Consider the following 15002-nt stretch of genomic DNA (forward strand, 5'->3'; position numbering starts at 1 on the left):
AGAGTCCTGCCTGGCTGTGGAGGTTGGTACCCTACTGTTCAGCAGATATGGCGCCGCCCACTCGGTGACGGTTGACCCTTGGAGACCCTGTGGGCAACTATATTCACATTGAATATACAATATTAAATGATAGGCTCCAGGCTGGTAGCCATGTCATAGATGTAAGGCAGATATAGCCTCAAGTAACGCCCAGTCAAACACGTGGCAGCATCCACGTATCAGAGCCTCCTGATGATCCAAATAGGTGAAACGCGTTGAGGCGTGTTTGAGCATCATATACGATGAGTATCTTTCCTCACTTGCTGTTATCATTTGTATATATGTAACACCAGCTGTTAATTAGGGCTGGGCGTTACTTGAGGTTATATCTGCCTTACATCTATGACATGGCTACCAGCCTGGAGCCTATCATTTAACATGTTCAAGAAAGCAATCTTAGCGATACATCCTGCAGCGGTTCGAAAGGAGCCTCCAGAAGAACACCTAGGACCAAATTAAAATCCCATGATTCCAACGGCATTTTATATGGAGGTATCATGTGGGTCACCCCCTGAATGAAGGTCTTCACCTGCAATCTGGTAGCTATCCTGCATTGGGATAGGACGGATAAAGCAGAAATCTGGCATTTCAGAGAACGAAGCGCTAGACCTGAATCGAGACCAGTCTGGAGAAATTCCAAAATGGAAGGGATTGAAAACACGGACATCAGGACACCCCCCCCAGGGACCAGGACCTACTCTGCGCCTGAGGGGAGCCCTCCTGCCGCCGCTGGACGCTGCGCTTACTCACTGTCAAGTGCTGCAGCGAAGATGTAGCAGAAACAAAAATGTGCTGTGCTTCTCAGGCTACTCAATCCACCATCCCTTTGATAGGGAGGAGGAGAGGGACAGACTGCCTCCCTCCATCATCCGCTTTCAGTCAGTGGTGATGCAGTGGAAGCTGCACGGACGCCAATTGGGGGACTCTGTACATCCCATGGGTTCAATCCCTAGGGATGGGTCAGGGCTATTGTCTGGCTGTAGCCTGGCTCCGGAAGGGGGTACATGGAGGCGACACTCAGTGTTCCCGTCCGTTGTTGGTGTGGGGAGATCGGGATCCTAAGGGAAACTTCGCCCCTAAAGCGAGCTCAGGGATGGCAAAGAAATGGTGCAGGAAGGGGTTCGGGGAGGCGACACTCCTCCCCGAATCGTCAACAGGCCGGAACGCGATCGGACCTTTGAAGAGGTCGGTCGCCCCTTCGTTTCGGGAAGGAAAAAAAAGTTAAAATATTAACAATTTAAAAAGTAAAATAATGTTGGGGTCGGAATCCCAGAACCAAGTGCCTCCTACGGACACTAAGCAAGAACTGGTTTGATTACAGCCAGCATGAGGGTGTATACTGCAGAGGAGGAGCTAATTTTACTCAAGCTTTCTTAGTGTCCTCCTACTGGCAGGCAGCATAACACTCATGGTCCTGTATCCCTCAATGAGGCGAAGGAGAAATAATAACTTTATTAAATAATTTCACAGGCATAGGAAAATGTGAACATGAAACATATGAAAAAACATATACAGGCGTATGCAGAGGATGCACCAGATACAATGAGTAAAAAACATCCCACAATGTTAGACCTTAAAAGGAATATATACTGAAAGATAAAATCCCTTGGTCGTGGGTAGAGATGGAAGGATTATATTATTATTATTTATTGTTATAGCGCCATTTATTCCATGGCGCTTTACATGTGACGAGGGGTATACATAATAAAAACAAGTACAATAATCTTAAACAATACAAGTCATAACTGGTACAGGAGGAGTGAGGACCCTGCCGGCGAAGGCTCACAATCTACAAGGGATGGGTGAGGATACAGTAGGCGAGGATAGAGCTGGTCATGCAGCGGTTTGGTCGATCGGTGGTTACTGCAGGTTGTAGGCTTATCGGAAGAGGTGGGTCTTCAGGTTCTTTTTGAAGGTTTCGATGGTAGGCGAGAGTCTGATGTGTTGTGGTAGAGGGTTCCAGAGTAGGGGTGATACGCGAGAGAAATCTTGTATACGATTGTGGGAAGAGGAGATAAGAGGGGAGTAGAGAAGGAGATCTTGTGAGGATCGGAGGTTGTGTGTAGGTAAGTACCGGGAGACGAGGTCACAGATGTATGGAGGAGACAGGTTGTGGATGGCTTTGTACGTCATGGTTAGGGTTTTGTAGAGGAGTCTCTGGGCAATGGGGAGCCAGTGAAGGGATTGACAGAGGGGAGAGTCTGGGGAATAGCGGGGGGACAGGTGGATTAGTCGAGCAGCAGAGTTTAGAATAGATTGGAGGGGTGCGAGAGTGTTAGAGGGGAGGCCACAGAGCAGGAGGTTGCAGTAGTCAAGGCGAGAGATGATGAGGGCATGGACTAGGGTTTTTGCAGATTCTTGGTTGAGGAATGAACGGATTCGTGAAATATTTTTGAGTTGAAGTCGGCAGGAAGTGGAAAGGGCTTGGATATGTGGTTTGAAGGAGAGATCAGCGTCAAGGATTACCCCGAGGCAGCGAGCTTGTGGGACTGGGGAGAGTTGGCAGCCATTTACTATAATGGATAGGTTCGTTGGGGAGGGTCGTGTGAGATGGGGGAAAGATGATGAATTCTGTTTTGTCCATGTTAAGTTTCAGAAATCTAGCGGAGAAGAAGGATGAAATAGTGAACAGACATTGTGGGATTCTGGTTAGTAGGGAGGTGATATCTGGTCCAGAGATGTAGATCTGTGTGTCATCAGCATAGAGGTGATACTGAAAGCCATGAGATTCTATGAGCTGTCCCAGGCCAAAGGTGTAAATGGAGAAGAGCAGGGGCCCAAGGACTGAACCTTGTGGGAATCCGACAGATAGGGGGCGAGGTGAGGAGGTGGTGTGTGAGTGGGAGACGCTGAATGTCCGGTCTGGTAGGTATGATGAGATCCAGGATAGGGCCAAGTCTGTGATGCCAAGGGATGAGAGGGTCTGTAATAATAGGGAATCGTCCACTGTGTCAAAGGCAGCCGACAGGTCCAGGAGGAGGAGGACAGAGTAGTGTCGCTTGCTCTTGGCGGTTAAGAGGTCATTGGTGACCTTAGTTAGGGCAGTTTCAGTGGAATGGTGTGACCGGAAGCCAGATTGTAAGCGGTCAAAGAGGGAGCAAGAAGAGAGATGGGAGGACAGTTCAAGGTAAACGTGTTGTTCCAGTAGTTTGGAGGCATAAGGGAGAAGTGATATAGGGCAATAGCTAGATACAGAGGATGGGTCAAGAGAGGGCTTTTTGAGGATAGGTGTGATGGAGGCATGTTTAAAGCTTGAGGGGAAAACACCAGTTGTTAGTGATAGGTTGAAGAGATGGGATGAAGACTGCGGTGAGGTTTGGGATGAGGTGGGATGAGAGCGGGTCAAGTGCACAGGTGGTGAGATGCGATCTTGAGAGTAGAGTGGAGAGTTGATCTTCTGTAATGGTGGAGAAGTTGGTTTTGGAGGTGGAGGGCTGGGAAGTCGGGAGGAAGGGCTCTGGGGCTGTTGACCAAAACTGTCTCTGATGCTATCAAGCTTCTGCTTGAAAAATGAGGCAAAGTCTTCAGCGGAGATAAGTGGGGAGGGAGGAGGTGCTGGGGGACGGAGGAGAGAATTGAAGGTGTTGAATAACTGTTTAGGGTTGTGAGACAGATAGGATATGAGAGATGAGAAGTAGGTTTGTTTAGCTGTGGCGAGTGTGGTCTTGAAAGTAGTGAGGGACTGTTTGAATGCGATGAAGTGCTCGTTGGAGTGGGATCTCAGTTCTTTGGTCAGGCTGGTATTGCAGGGCTGTCTGTTGATTTTGCGAGCTTTGGTATGTGTAAGTGGGGCAGTGTTGTGAATTCTGTGGCAGAGCTCCCTCCTGTGGTCACAAGTGGTACTTCGGCTGATTCGCTCTGTGAGCTTCTGTTGGTGGAGGAAAGTGGTACTGCGGCTTCTGAGTTTCCTACCTCAGGTGATGTGGTGAGGTCGTTAGGTACTGCTCTACTTAACTCCACCTAATGCTTTGATCCTGGCTTCCTGTCAATGTTCCAGTGTTGGACTTGTTTTTCCCTGGATCATTCCTGTGGCCTGCTGCTCTGCATAGCTAAGTTCTTCTTTGCTATTTGTTTGCTATTTTTTCTGTCCAGCTTGTCTAATTGTTTTGCTGGAAGCTCTGGGACGCAAAGGGTGTACCTCTGTGCCGTTAGTTCGGTACGGAGGGTCTTTTTGCCCCCTTTGCGTGGTATTCTTTAGGGTTTTGTGTAGACCGCAAAGTTATCTTTCCTATCCTCGCTCTGTTAAGAAAGTCGGGCCTCACTTTGCTGAATCTATTTCATCCCTACGTTTGTCTTTTCATCTTACTCACAGTCATTATATGTGGGGGGCTGCCTTTTCCTTTGGGGTATTTCTCTGAGGCAAGGTAGGCTTATTTTCTATCTTCAGGCTAGTTAGTTTCTCAGGCTGTGCCGAGTTCCATAGGTAGAGTTAGGCGCAATCCACGGCTGCCTCTAGTGTTGTTTGGGGAGGATTAGGGATTGCGGTCTGCAGAGTTCCCACATCTCAGAGCTCGTTCTATGATTTTGAGTTATTGTCAGATCACTGTATGTGCTCTGACCGCTATGTCCATTGTGGTACTGAATTGCCTTTCATAACAGTACAGGAAGCCCAAAGTACTAATGATTCTCAATAGAGGGAAAAAAGAAGTTCTGAGACCATTTTTTTTTTCTTTGCACTGTGTTTTGCCTTTTTTTTCCCCTAGACATTTGGGTGGTTCAGGACACAGGTGTGGACATGGACATTCAGGGTCTGTGCTCTTCAATGGATAATCTCATTATAAATGTACAAAAGATTCAAGATTTGGTGGTTCAGAAGCCTATGTTTGAACCAAGAATTCCTATTCCTGATTTGTTTTATGGTGATAGAGTCAAGTTTGTGAATTTCAAAAATAATTGCAAACTGTTTCTGGCCTTGAAACCTCACTCCTCTGGTGACCCAGCTCAACAAGTGAGAATTATTATTTCTTTTTTGCGTGGCGACTCTCAAGACTGGGCATTTTCCCTTGCGCCAGGAGATCCTGCATTAAGTAATATTGATGCGTTTTTCCTGGCGCTCGGATTGCTGTACGATGAGCCTAATTCAGTGGATCAGGCAGAGAAAAATTTGCTGGCTTTGTGTCAGGGTCAGGATGAGATAGAGGTATATTGTCAGAAATTTAGAAAGTGGTCCGTACTCAATGGAATGAAGCTGCGCTCTCAGCGATTTTCAGAAAGGGTCTCTCTGAAGCCCTTAAGGATGTCATGGTGGGATTTCCTATGCCTGCTGGTCTGAATGAATCTATGTCTTTGGCCATTCAGATCAGTCAACGCTTGCGTGAGCGTAAATCTGTGCACCATTTGGCGGTATTACCTGAGGTTAAACCTAAGCCTATGCAGTGCGATAGGACTTTGACCAGAGTTGAACGGCAAGAACACAGACGTCTGAATGGTCTGTGTTTCTACTGTGGTGATTCCACTCATGCCATCTCTGATTGTCCTAAGCGCTCTAAGCGGTTCGCTAGGTCTGCCACCATTGGTACGGTACAGTCAAAATTTCTTCTGTCCGTTACCTTGATCTGCTCTTTGTCATCGTATTCTGTCATGGCATTTGTGGATTCAGGCGCTGCCCTGAATTTGATGGACTTGGAGTATGCTAAGCGTTGTGGGTTTTTTTTTGGAGCCCTTGCAGTGTCCTATTCCATTGAGAGGAATTGATGCTACACCTTTGGCCAAGAATAAGCCTCAGTACTGGACCCAGCTGATCATGTGCATGGCTCCTGCACATCAGGAGGATATTCGCTTTCTGGTGTTGCATAATCTGCATGATGTGGTCGTGTTGGGGTTGCCATGGCTACAAGTCCATAATCCAGTATTAGATTGGAAATCCATGTCGGTGTCCAGCTGGGGTTGTCAGGGGGTACATGGTGATGTTCCATTTTTGTCAATTTCGTCATCCACCCCTTCTGAGGTCCCGGAGTTCTTGTCTGATTACCGGGATGTATTTGATGAGCCCAAGTCCGATACCCTACCTCCGCATAGGGATTGTGATTGTGCTATCAATTTGATTCCTGGTAGTAAATTCCCAAAAGGTCGACTGTTTAATTTATCCGTGCCTGAGCACACCGCTATGCGCAGTTATGTGAAGGAATCCCTGGAGAAGGGGCATATTCGCCCGTCATCGTCGCCATTGGGAGCAGGGTTCTTTTTTGTGGCCAAGAAGGATGGTTCGCTGAGACCTTGTATAGATTACCGCCTTCTTAATAAGATCACGGTTAAATTTCAGTACCCCTTGCCATTGTTATCTGATCTGTTTGCTCGGATTAAGGGGGCTAGTTGGTTCACCAAGATAGATCTTCGTGGTGCGTATAATCTGGTGCGAATTAAGCAAGGCGATGAATGGAAGACTGCATTTAATACGCCCGAGGGTCATTTTGAGTATCTAGTGATGCCATTCGGACTTGCCAATGCTCCATCAGTGTTTCAGTCCTTTATGCATGACATCTTCCGAGAGTACCTGGATAAATTCCTGATTGTGTACTTGGATGACATTTTGATCTTCTCGGATGATTGGGAGTCTCATGTGAAGCAGGTCAGAACGGTTTTTCAGGTCCTGCGTGCTAATTCTTTGTTTGTGAAGGGATCAAAGTGTCTCTTTGGTGTGCAGAAGGTTTCATTTTTGGGGTTCATCTTTTCCCCTTCTACTATCGAGATGGATCCTGTTAAGGTCCAAGCCATCCATGATTGGACTCAGCCGACGTCTCTGAAAAGTCTGCAAAAGTTCCTGGGCTTTGCTAATTTTTATCGTCGCTTCATCTGCAATTTTTCTAGTATTGCTAAACCATTGACCGATTTGACCAAGAAGGGTGCTGATGTGGTCAATTGGTCTTCTGCTGCTGTGGAAGCTTTTCAAGAGTTGAAGCGTCGTTTTTCTTCTGCCCCTGTGTTGTGTCAACCAGATGTTTCTCTTCCGTTCCAGGTCGAGGTTGATGCTTCTGAGATTGGAGCAGGGGCTGTTTTGTCGCAGAGAGGTTCTGATTGCTCAGTGATGAAACCATGCACTTTTTTTTTCCAGGACGTTTTCGCCTGCTGAGCGAAATTATGATGTGGGCAACCGAGAGTTGCTGGCCATGAAGTGGGCATTCGAGGAGTGGCGTCATTGGCTTGAAGGAGCTAAGCATCGCGTGGTGGTATTGACTGATCATAAGAACTTGACTTATCTCGAGTCTGCCAAGCGGTTGAATCCTAGACAGGCTCGTTGGTCGCTGTTTTTTGCCCGTTTTGACTTTGTGATTTCGTACCTTCCGGGCTCTAAAAATGTGAAGGCGGATGCTCTGTCTAGGAGTTTTGTGCCCGACTCTCCGGGTTTGTCTGAGCCGGCGGGTATCCTCAAGGAGGGAGTAATTGTGTCTGCCATCTCCCCTGATTTGCGGCGGGTGCTGCAAAAATTTCAGGCTAATAAACCAGCGGAGAAACTGTCCAGCGGAGAAACTGTTTGTCCCTGATAGGTGGACGAATAAAGTTATCTCTGAGGTTCATTGTTCGGTGTTGGCTGGTCATCCTGGAATCTTTGGTACCAGAGAGTTAGTGGCTAGATCCTTTTGGTGGCCATCTCTGTCGCGGGATGTGCGTACTTTTGTGCAGTCCTGTGGGATTTGTGCTCGGGCTAAGCCCTGCTGTTCTCGTGCCAGTGGGTTGCTTTTGCCCTTGCCAGTCCCGAAGAGACCTTGGACACATATCTCTATGGATTTTATTTCAGATCTTCCCGTTTCTCAAAAGATGTCAGTCATTTGGGTGGTCTGTGATCGCTTTTCTAAGATGGTCCATCTGGTACCCTTGTCTAAATTGCCTTCCTCCTCTGATTTGGTGCCATTGTTCTTCCAGCATGTGGTTCGTTTACATGGTATTCCAGAGAATATCGTTTCTGACAGAGGTTCCCAGTTTGTTTCGAGGTTTTGGCGAGCCTTTTGTGGTAGGATGGGCATTGACTTGTCTTTTCCCTCGGCTTTCCATCCTCAGACTAATGGCCAGACCGAACGAACCAATCAGACCTTGGAAACATATCTGAGATGCTTTGTTTCTGCCGATCAGGATGACTGGGTGTCCTTTTTGCCTTTGGCTGAGTTCGCCCTTAATAACCGGGCCAGCTCGGCTACCTTGGTTTCGCCATTTTTCTGCAACTCTGGGTTCCATCCTCGTTTCTCTTCAGGACAGGTTGAGTCTTCGGACTGTCCTGGTGTGGATACTGTGGTGGACAGGTTGCAGCAGATTTGGACTCATATAAATAGGAGAAAAAGGGAGCATACAATATAGATAATTTTGTAAACACATAACTTTATTGATACAAAAGATACTAAAAATAGTAAAGCAGTTACATCTTAGGTGTCATCCACTCAGGCACAAAAGGGAAAAGATTTGGACTCATGTAGTGGACAATTTGACCTTGTCCCAGGAGAGGGCTCAACGTTTTGCTAATCGCAGACGCTGTGTGGGTCCCCGACTTCGTGTTGGGGATCTGGTTTGGTTATCTTCTCGTCATATTCCTATGAAGGTTTCCTCTCCTAAGTTTAAACCTCGTTTCATTGGTCCGTATAGGATATCTGAGGTTCTTAATCCTGTGTCTTTTCGTCTGACCCTTCCAGATTCCTTTTCCATACATAACGTATTCCATAGGTCATTGTTGCGGAGATACGTGGCACCTATGGTTCCATCTGTTGACCCTCCTGCCCCGGTTTTGGTGGAGGGGGAGTTGGAGTATATTGTGGAGAAGATTTTGGGATTCTCGTGTTTCAAGACGGAAACTCCAGTATCTGGTTAAGTGGAAGGGTTATGCTCAGGAAGATAATTCCTGGGTCTTTGCCTCTGATGTCCATGCTCCCGATCTTGTTTGTGCCTTTCATGTGGCTCATCCTGGTCGGCCTGGGGGCTCTGGTGAGGGTTCGGTGACCCCTCCTCAAGGGGGGGGGGTACTGTTGTGAATTCTGTGGCAGAGCTCCCTCCTGTGGTCACAAGTGGTACTTCGGCTGACTCTCTCTGTGAGCTTCTGTTGGTGGAGGAAAGTGGTATTGCGGCTTCTGAGTTTCCTACCTCAGGTGATGTGGTGAGGTCGTTAGGTACTGCTCTACTTAACTCCACCTAATGCTTTGATCCTGGCTTCCTGTCAATGTTCCAGTGTTGGACTTGTTTTTCCCTGGATCATTCCTGTGGCCTGCTGCTCTGCATAGCTAAGTTCTTCTTTGCTATTTTTTCTGTCCAGCTTGTCTAATTGTTTTGCTGGAAGCTCTGGGACGCAAAGGGTGTACCTCCGTGCCGTTAGTTCGGTACGGAGGGTCTTTTTGCCCCCTTTGCGTGGTATTCTTTAGGGTTTTGTGTAGACCGCAAAGTTATCTTTCCTATCCTCGCTCTGTTAAGAAAGTCGGGCCTCACTTTGCTGAATCTATTTCATCCCTACGTTTGTCTTTTCATCTTACTCACAGTCATTATATGTGGGGGGCTGCCTTTTCCTTTGGGGTATTTTTCTGAGGCAAGGTAGGCTTATTTTCTATCTTCAGGCTAGTTAGTTTCTCAGGCTGTGCCGAGTTGCATAGGTAGAGTTAGGCGCAATCCACGGCTGCCTCTAGTGTTGTTTGGAGAGGATTAGGGATTGCGGTCTGCAGAGTTCCCACGTCTCAGAGCTCGTTCTATGATTTTGAGTTATTGTCAGATCACTGTATGTGCTCTGACCGCTATGTCCATTGTGGTACTGAATTGCCTTTCATAACAGGGCAGCAGATTCCAAAGCTACAGCTTTTGTGGTGTCATATAGATCGACAGCGTCATCCGCATTGTGTATGGAACTTATGTCTGTGAGAGGGAGGAGGGATTCAGAGAATGAATGTAGGTCAAGATATTTAAGATTTCTGCGAGGGTGTGAAAGTTTGTGGGGTGGGGATTGTAGACATGGAGTGGAGAGAGATGAGAATGTGAGAAGGTTGTGGTCAGAGAGTGGAAGAGGTGAGTAAGGGTACCGTCACACAGTGGCATTTTGATCGCTACGACGGCACGATCCGTGACGCTCCAGCATCGTAACAATATCGCTCCAGCGTCGTAGACTGCTGTCACACTTTGCAATGTACGACGCTGGAGCGATAATTTCATGACGTATGTGCGATGTGGAAGCCGTTGGTTACTATGCGCACATCGTATACAATATCGTGCACACCTTTGTTACACCATGCGATCATGCCGCCACAGCGGGACACTAGACGACGAAAGAAAGTTTCAAACGATCTGCTACGACGTACGATTCTCAGCGGGGTCCCTGATCGCAGGAGCGTGTCAGACACAGCGAGATCGCTGGAACGTCACGGATATATCGCTGGAACGTCACGAATCATGCCGTCGTAGCGATCAAAATGCCACTGTGTGACGGTACCCTTAGAGAGGTTAGATAGAGAGCAGAGGTGGGTGAAGAGGAGGTCCAGTGTGTGACCATCTTTGTGAGTGGCTGCAGAAGACCATTGAGTGAGGCCGAAGGAGGAAGTGAGAGTTAGAAGTTTAGTGGCAGCTGAGAGGGAAGTGGGGATGTTGAAGTCGCCCATGATGATAGTGGGGATGTCCGCAGAAAGGAAATGAAGTAGCCAGGTGGTGAAGTGGTCAAAGAAGGTGGTGGCTGGCCCTGGGGGGCGGTAAATGACAGCCAGTTGGAGGTTGGAGGGGGAGTAGATGCGCACAGAGTGCACTTTAAAGGAAGGGAGGGTAACAGAGGGTGGCAGTGGGATTGGGGTGAAGGAGCAGTTATCTGACAGGAGAAAAACAACTCCTCCACCATGCTTGCTGCTGGGGCGGGGTGTGTGAGAAAGGTGGAAGCCACCGTAAGAGAGTGCAGCAGGGGAGGCTGTGTCAGAAGGGGTGAGCCAGGTTTCGGTGATGGCGAGGAAGGAAAGTTTGGTAGTAACAAAAAGATCATGGATGTAGGAAAGCTTGTTGCAGACAGAGCGAGCGTTCCACAGAGCTCCTGTTAGTGGGACTGGGGAAGCGGGGGCTGGGTGAATGGGTGTAAGGTTAGAGAGGTTACGGAAGTTTGTGATAGAGCGTGGATGGGAGGTAGAAATGACTGTGAGAATATGGTGAGGAGGACCAGGATTTGGAGAGATATCACCAGCAGTGAGAAGGAGCAGAGAAAGTGTTAGCAGGTGGGAGCAGGAGAGGGCATGAGGGGGCTGCCTGTGCTTTGAGACAGAGGATTGTATGTTAAGGAACAGTTCTGAGGAGGAGGTGAGATGGATGGGGAGGATTGAAGAGGAGATAAACAGTTCCTTGCTTGGTGTGGGGATTGGGGGAGGTAGCAGAAAGTGAAGGATTATAGGGGTGAAAGTGAAAATAAACAGAAACATTGTTTACAGTGACTGGCCAGTTACCTTCAGTTCCTTTCAGGTTCAATTCAGGTTTTAATTCTAATGTAATCCACAGTTTTAGGACACACTTCTAGGAATCACACAGCATACTAAAGTCATTGCAGACTTTTGCTATGCAATATATGGAAAACTAAGTGTGTTCAGGTGTGAAACAGAGGAGTGGTCTCTGCTCATCATGGTCAGAGAATTAAGAGTGGACAAGATGCATACAATCAAGCCTGAGTAAACAAGGTCATAAATATCACAGGGTAAGCTGGGGTTAGCTGAAAGGCATACCATGTGGAAGCTAAGAGCAGAGGGAAGTCTATGTGCAAAGCTGGGTGATGTACTATGTGCACTTCATAGACAGACAGCAGCAGAGCTGGGTGGATGAACATACCATGTGGAAGCTAGGAGCAGAGGGAAGTCTATGTGCAAAGCTGGGTGATGTACTATGTGCACTATTATATAAAAATGATAGAGGGATGAGAGGACACCCTGCAATATAGTGTCAGGTATAGGTACAGATTGCTGCTTTAGTGAAAAACTAGTGTAAGAATCAGACTGGTAGGATAATAAAACCACACAGAGATAGCTTGCTGGATAGAAGATCCACTGTAGTGCTGCAGCCAGTGATGTACTGGTAAAGTATCCTATTACCTGAAAGGTTACACCAGCAGGGGCTCACAGGATCAGTGCGTCCGCCCCACTCTCTCTGTATGGCTATTAACCTACCAGCCTGAGATTTAGCTGCAGCTTTAGTGAAAAACTATTCTATCTGTACCTATACCTGACACCATATTGCAGGGCATTCCCAACATGTCCTCTCATCCCTCTATCATTTTTATAAAATCCTTCCATCTATACCCACCACCAAGGGATTTTTTCTTTCAGTATATGTTCTTTTTAAGGTATAACACTGTGGGATGTTTTTTACTCATTGTATCTGGGGCGTCCTCTCCATACACCTGTGTATGTTTTTTCATATGTTTCATGTCCAAGCTTTCCCATGCCTGTGAAATTATTTAATAAAGTTATTATTTTTTCACTATACAATGGATCGTCTCTTTAGTTTCCCCTCCCTCTTCATCTATATATAGCCGATGATCAGTCCTGCTTCTATGTTAGAGGTTGTATTATATAATATATACTATTGACCGTTGGGGTTACATATACTATTATTGCCTTTTGGTGCACACTCCCTCAAACATACCAATGCCTTTCATAATTTGTGTTTATTAGTCTTTAGATTAGAATTATCATATTTTGCTAACTGGTCCTTTTGTTAGGGTTGGAATGATTAAAAGATAACAATGACATATAACATATAGTGCAAGCCATAGCCTGTAAATATTGTAAACATGCAATTAAAAAAAGCTATATAAAATGTTTCTTATTACCATTGTAAAACAAGAATGGAAGGAAATAGGGCTCTATATCCACCGGTTCCATAGATTGACAAACAAGTGAAAACTTTATCTTATATTCTGTACTGTCTGTTCCTGGGCTGTTCTCAGCAAGAATGAGACTCTGAAATTAGTAAAGGTTAAATTTTTGGTAAAAGGAGACATTTCAGTGTATTTCTATACTTTCCATCTTGATTTTTCATCAGTATAAAGAATTAGGCCTAATTCACGAAGACCTTTCACAAAATTTTTCATGCTGAATTGAACATATGATGTAACAGGTTCTGCGGAGCAGAATATATTTTAATTTGTTCTTTCCACTACGAAGATATTAGCAATCAAGGTACTCGGCACCTAATGAGTTGCGCCTGCTTATGACTGGTCAGCGTCAGGAAGAGAAAAAAGTACGATATGTATGCCCCTGTGAAATCTCTCTGGTAACGCCCACTTGGACATTTGGAAAAAAATTAATGAACACATTACGCTCTATTTACTTCGCTAATATCACTACGATGGAGAGGCAAAATAAAAAAAATATATAAAAACAATAAAGCTTATATTATGATCTGCAGCGCCTATAATATCGTGCCCTGTTCAACGTGAAAAATTTGGTGAAAGAGATATATAAAATTCTACTGGAAATTACAGCCTGAATTGCAAAAAATAATTTTAATATAAACAAATATAGCGGCGTATCCATATAATAAAAATGAAAAGACATAGCGCAAGCACAAACAAAAAAGTTACTTTTACAACATTTTGTCAGGTTTACATTGTATTATATAAGATATTTTCTTGTACAAAACCTATAAAGACATACATGATCATATTACATAACTAAAAGCCTATGTAAAAATTTAGGCCTATATAGGATGGCGAATGGCATGCACTTTTAACGTCTAAGGAATAAGCCTGCAGAGTGACAAATAAGAACCTAACCTAAGATCTCTGTTACTTGTGAGCAAAGTTCTGAGCTCCTTGTGAAGCCAGATTACCAAAAGCTGATTTCATGATCATTATTGTTAATACAAAATAATGGCAAGAAATGTTCTAGAAGTAAAATAAATGTACCAGAAAATGTGGAAAAATAAAATGTACCAGAAAATGGTATTTTCTAAAATTACCTTTATGGTTGCCCAGTTCACTAAATGACACCCAAAATAATCACTACAAATATTTTCTGTTCATACACCTATTTATCAAGTAAAAGAAGAATACCCACAGGGATGACAGCAGATCCATTTTCAAAGGGAAACTCCATGGTTCCTGCATTAGACTGGAAATGCGGCATCTCCTCTTCAGTCTCAGATGGGTATGTTATCTCTGCAATGATTGTCCCATTCAGGGTAACACCAGCTAAATTGCTGTGTTCATCCTAATAAGATAAATGACTATTTAAAGTATATCAAATACACATTTCAGAACAAACTTTTTAAACAAATCAGAACCTGAATCATTGTAACATTGTATTAATTCAGTGAAACTGAGATTTGGCATCTGATTAATCATTCATTTTGATATCCTAATAAATCTAAAACTTATCAAGATGGGGAATAAAACAGTACTGAAAGCATCATCTGCTCAAAAGGGTATTCAATATAAGGGTTATTCATTCAGTTACCGTATATTGATATTTTGTAAGGGAAGATTACTCTACAGTTTGAGGAACTATCACACAAATGATAGGAAAGAGCAGTGCAAGCGAATAATTCTTGAGATGGACATGGTCACAGTATCTATCAGACTCCTGCAGGTATTCCATAACTGTATGAGGTGGAAATAGCCCTTTATAGTGATCTTGTCATCACTTAATGAAGAGCATCATCTATCTATATACCATATATACTCGAGTATAAGCCGACCCGAGTATAAGCCGATCCCCCTAATTTTGCCACAAAAAACTGGGAAAACTTAATGACTCGAGTATAAGCCTAGGGTGGGAAATGCAGCAGCTACCGGGTAAATGTCAAAAGTAAAAATAGGTACCATTAAAGGTAAAATTAATTGAGACATCAGTAGGGTAAGTGTTATTGAATATCCATATTGAATCAGGAGCCCCATATAATCCTGCATAAAGGTTAATAATGGCCCCATAAGATGATCCATAGACACATTTGCCCAATATAATGCTGCACAAATGTTGATTATGGCCCCTTAAGATGCTCCATAAAGATATTTGCCCCATATAGTGCTGCACAAACGTTGA

The 15002-nt window shown here is 45.1% G+C and overlaps 1 protein-coding gene across 1 annotated transcript in view; it reads right to left on the reverse strand.

Annotated features, from left to right (window-relative positions):
* SMCHD1 (structural maintenance of chromosomes flexible hinge domain containing 1) overlaps positions 1-15002 on the reverse strand; it is a 457067-nt gene that overhangs the window by 76416 nt on the left and 365649 nt on the right. The window contains exons 37-38 of the mRNA XM_069731150.1: positions 14019-14171; positions 12791-12920 (exon numbers count right to left, since the gene is read on the reverse strand). Coding sequence (XP_069587251.1) covers positions 12791-12920; positions 14019-14171 — 283 coding nt within the window. The remainder of the gene's footprint in view (positions 1-12790; positions 12921-14018; positions 14172-15002) is intronic.

Source organism: Ranitomeya imitator, chromosome 6 (genome assembly GCF_032444005.1).
Source record: "Ranitomeya imitator isolate aRanImi1 chromosome 6, aRanImi1.pri, whole genome shotgun sequence".
NCBI lineage: Eukaryota > Metazoa > Chordata > Amphibia > Anura > Dendrobatidae > Ranitomeya > Ranitomeya imitator.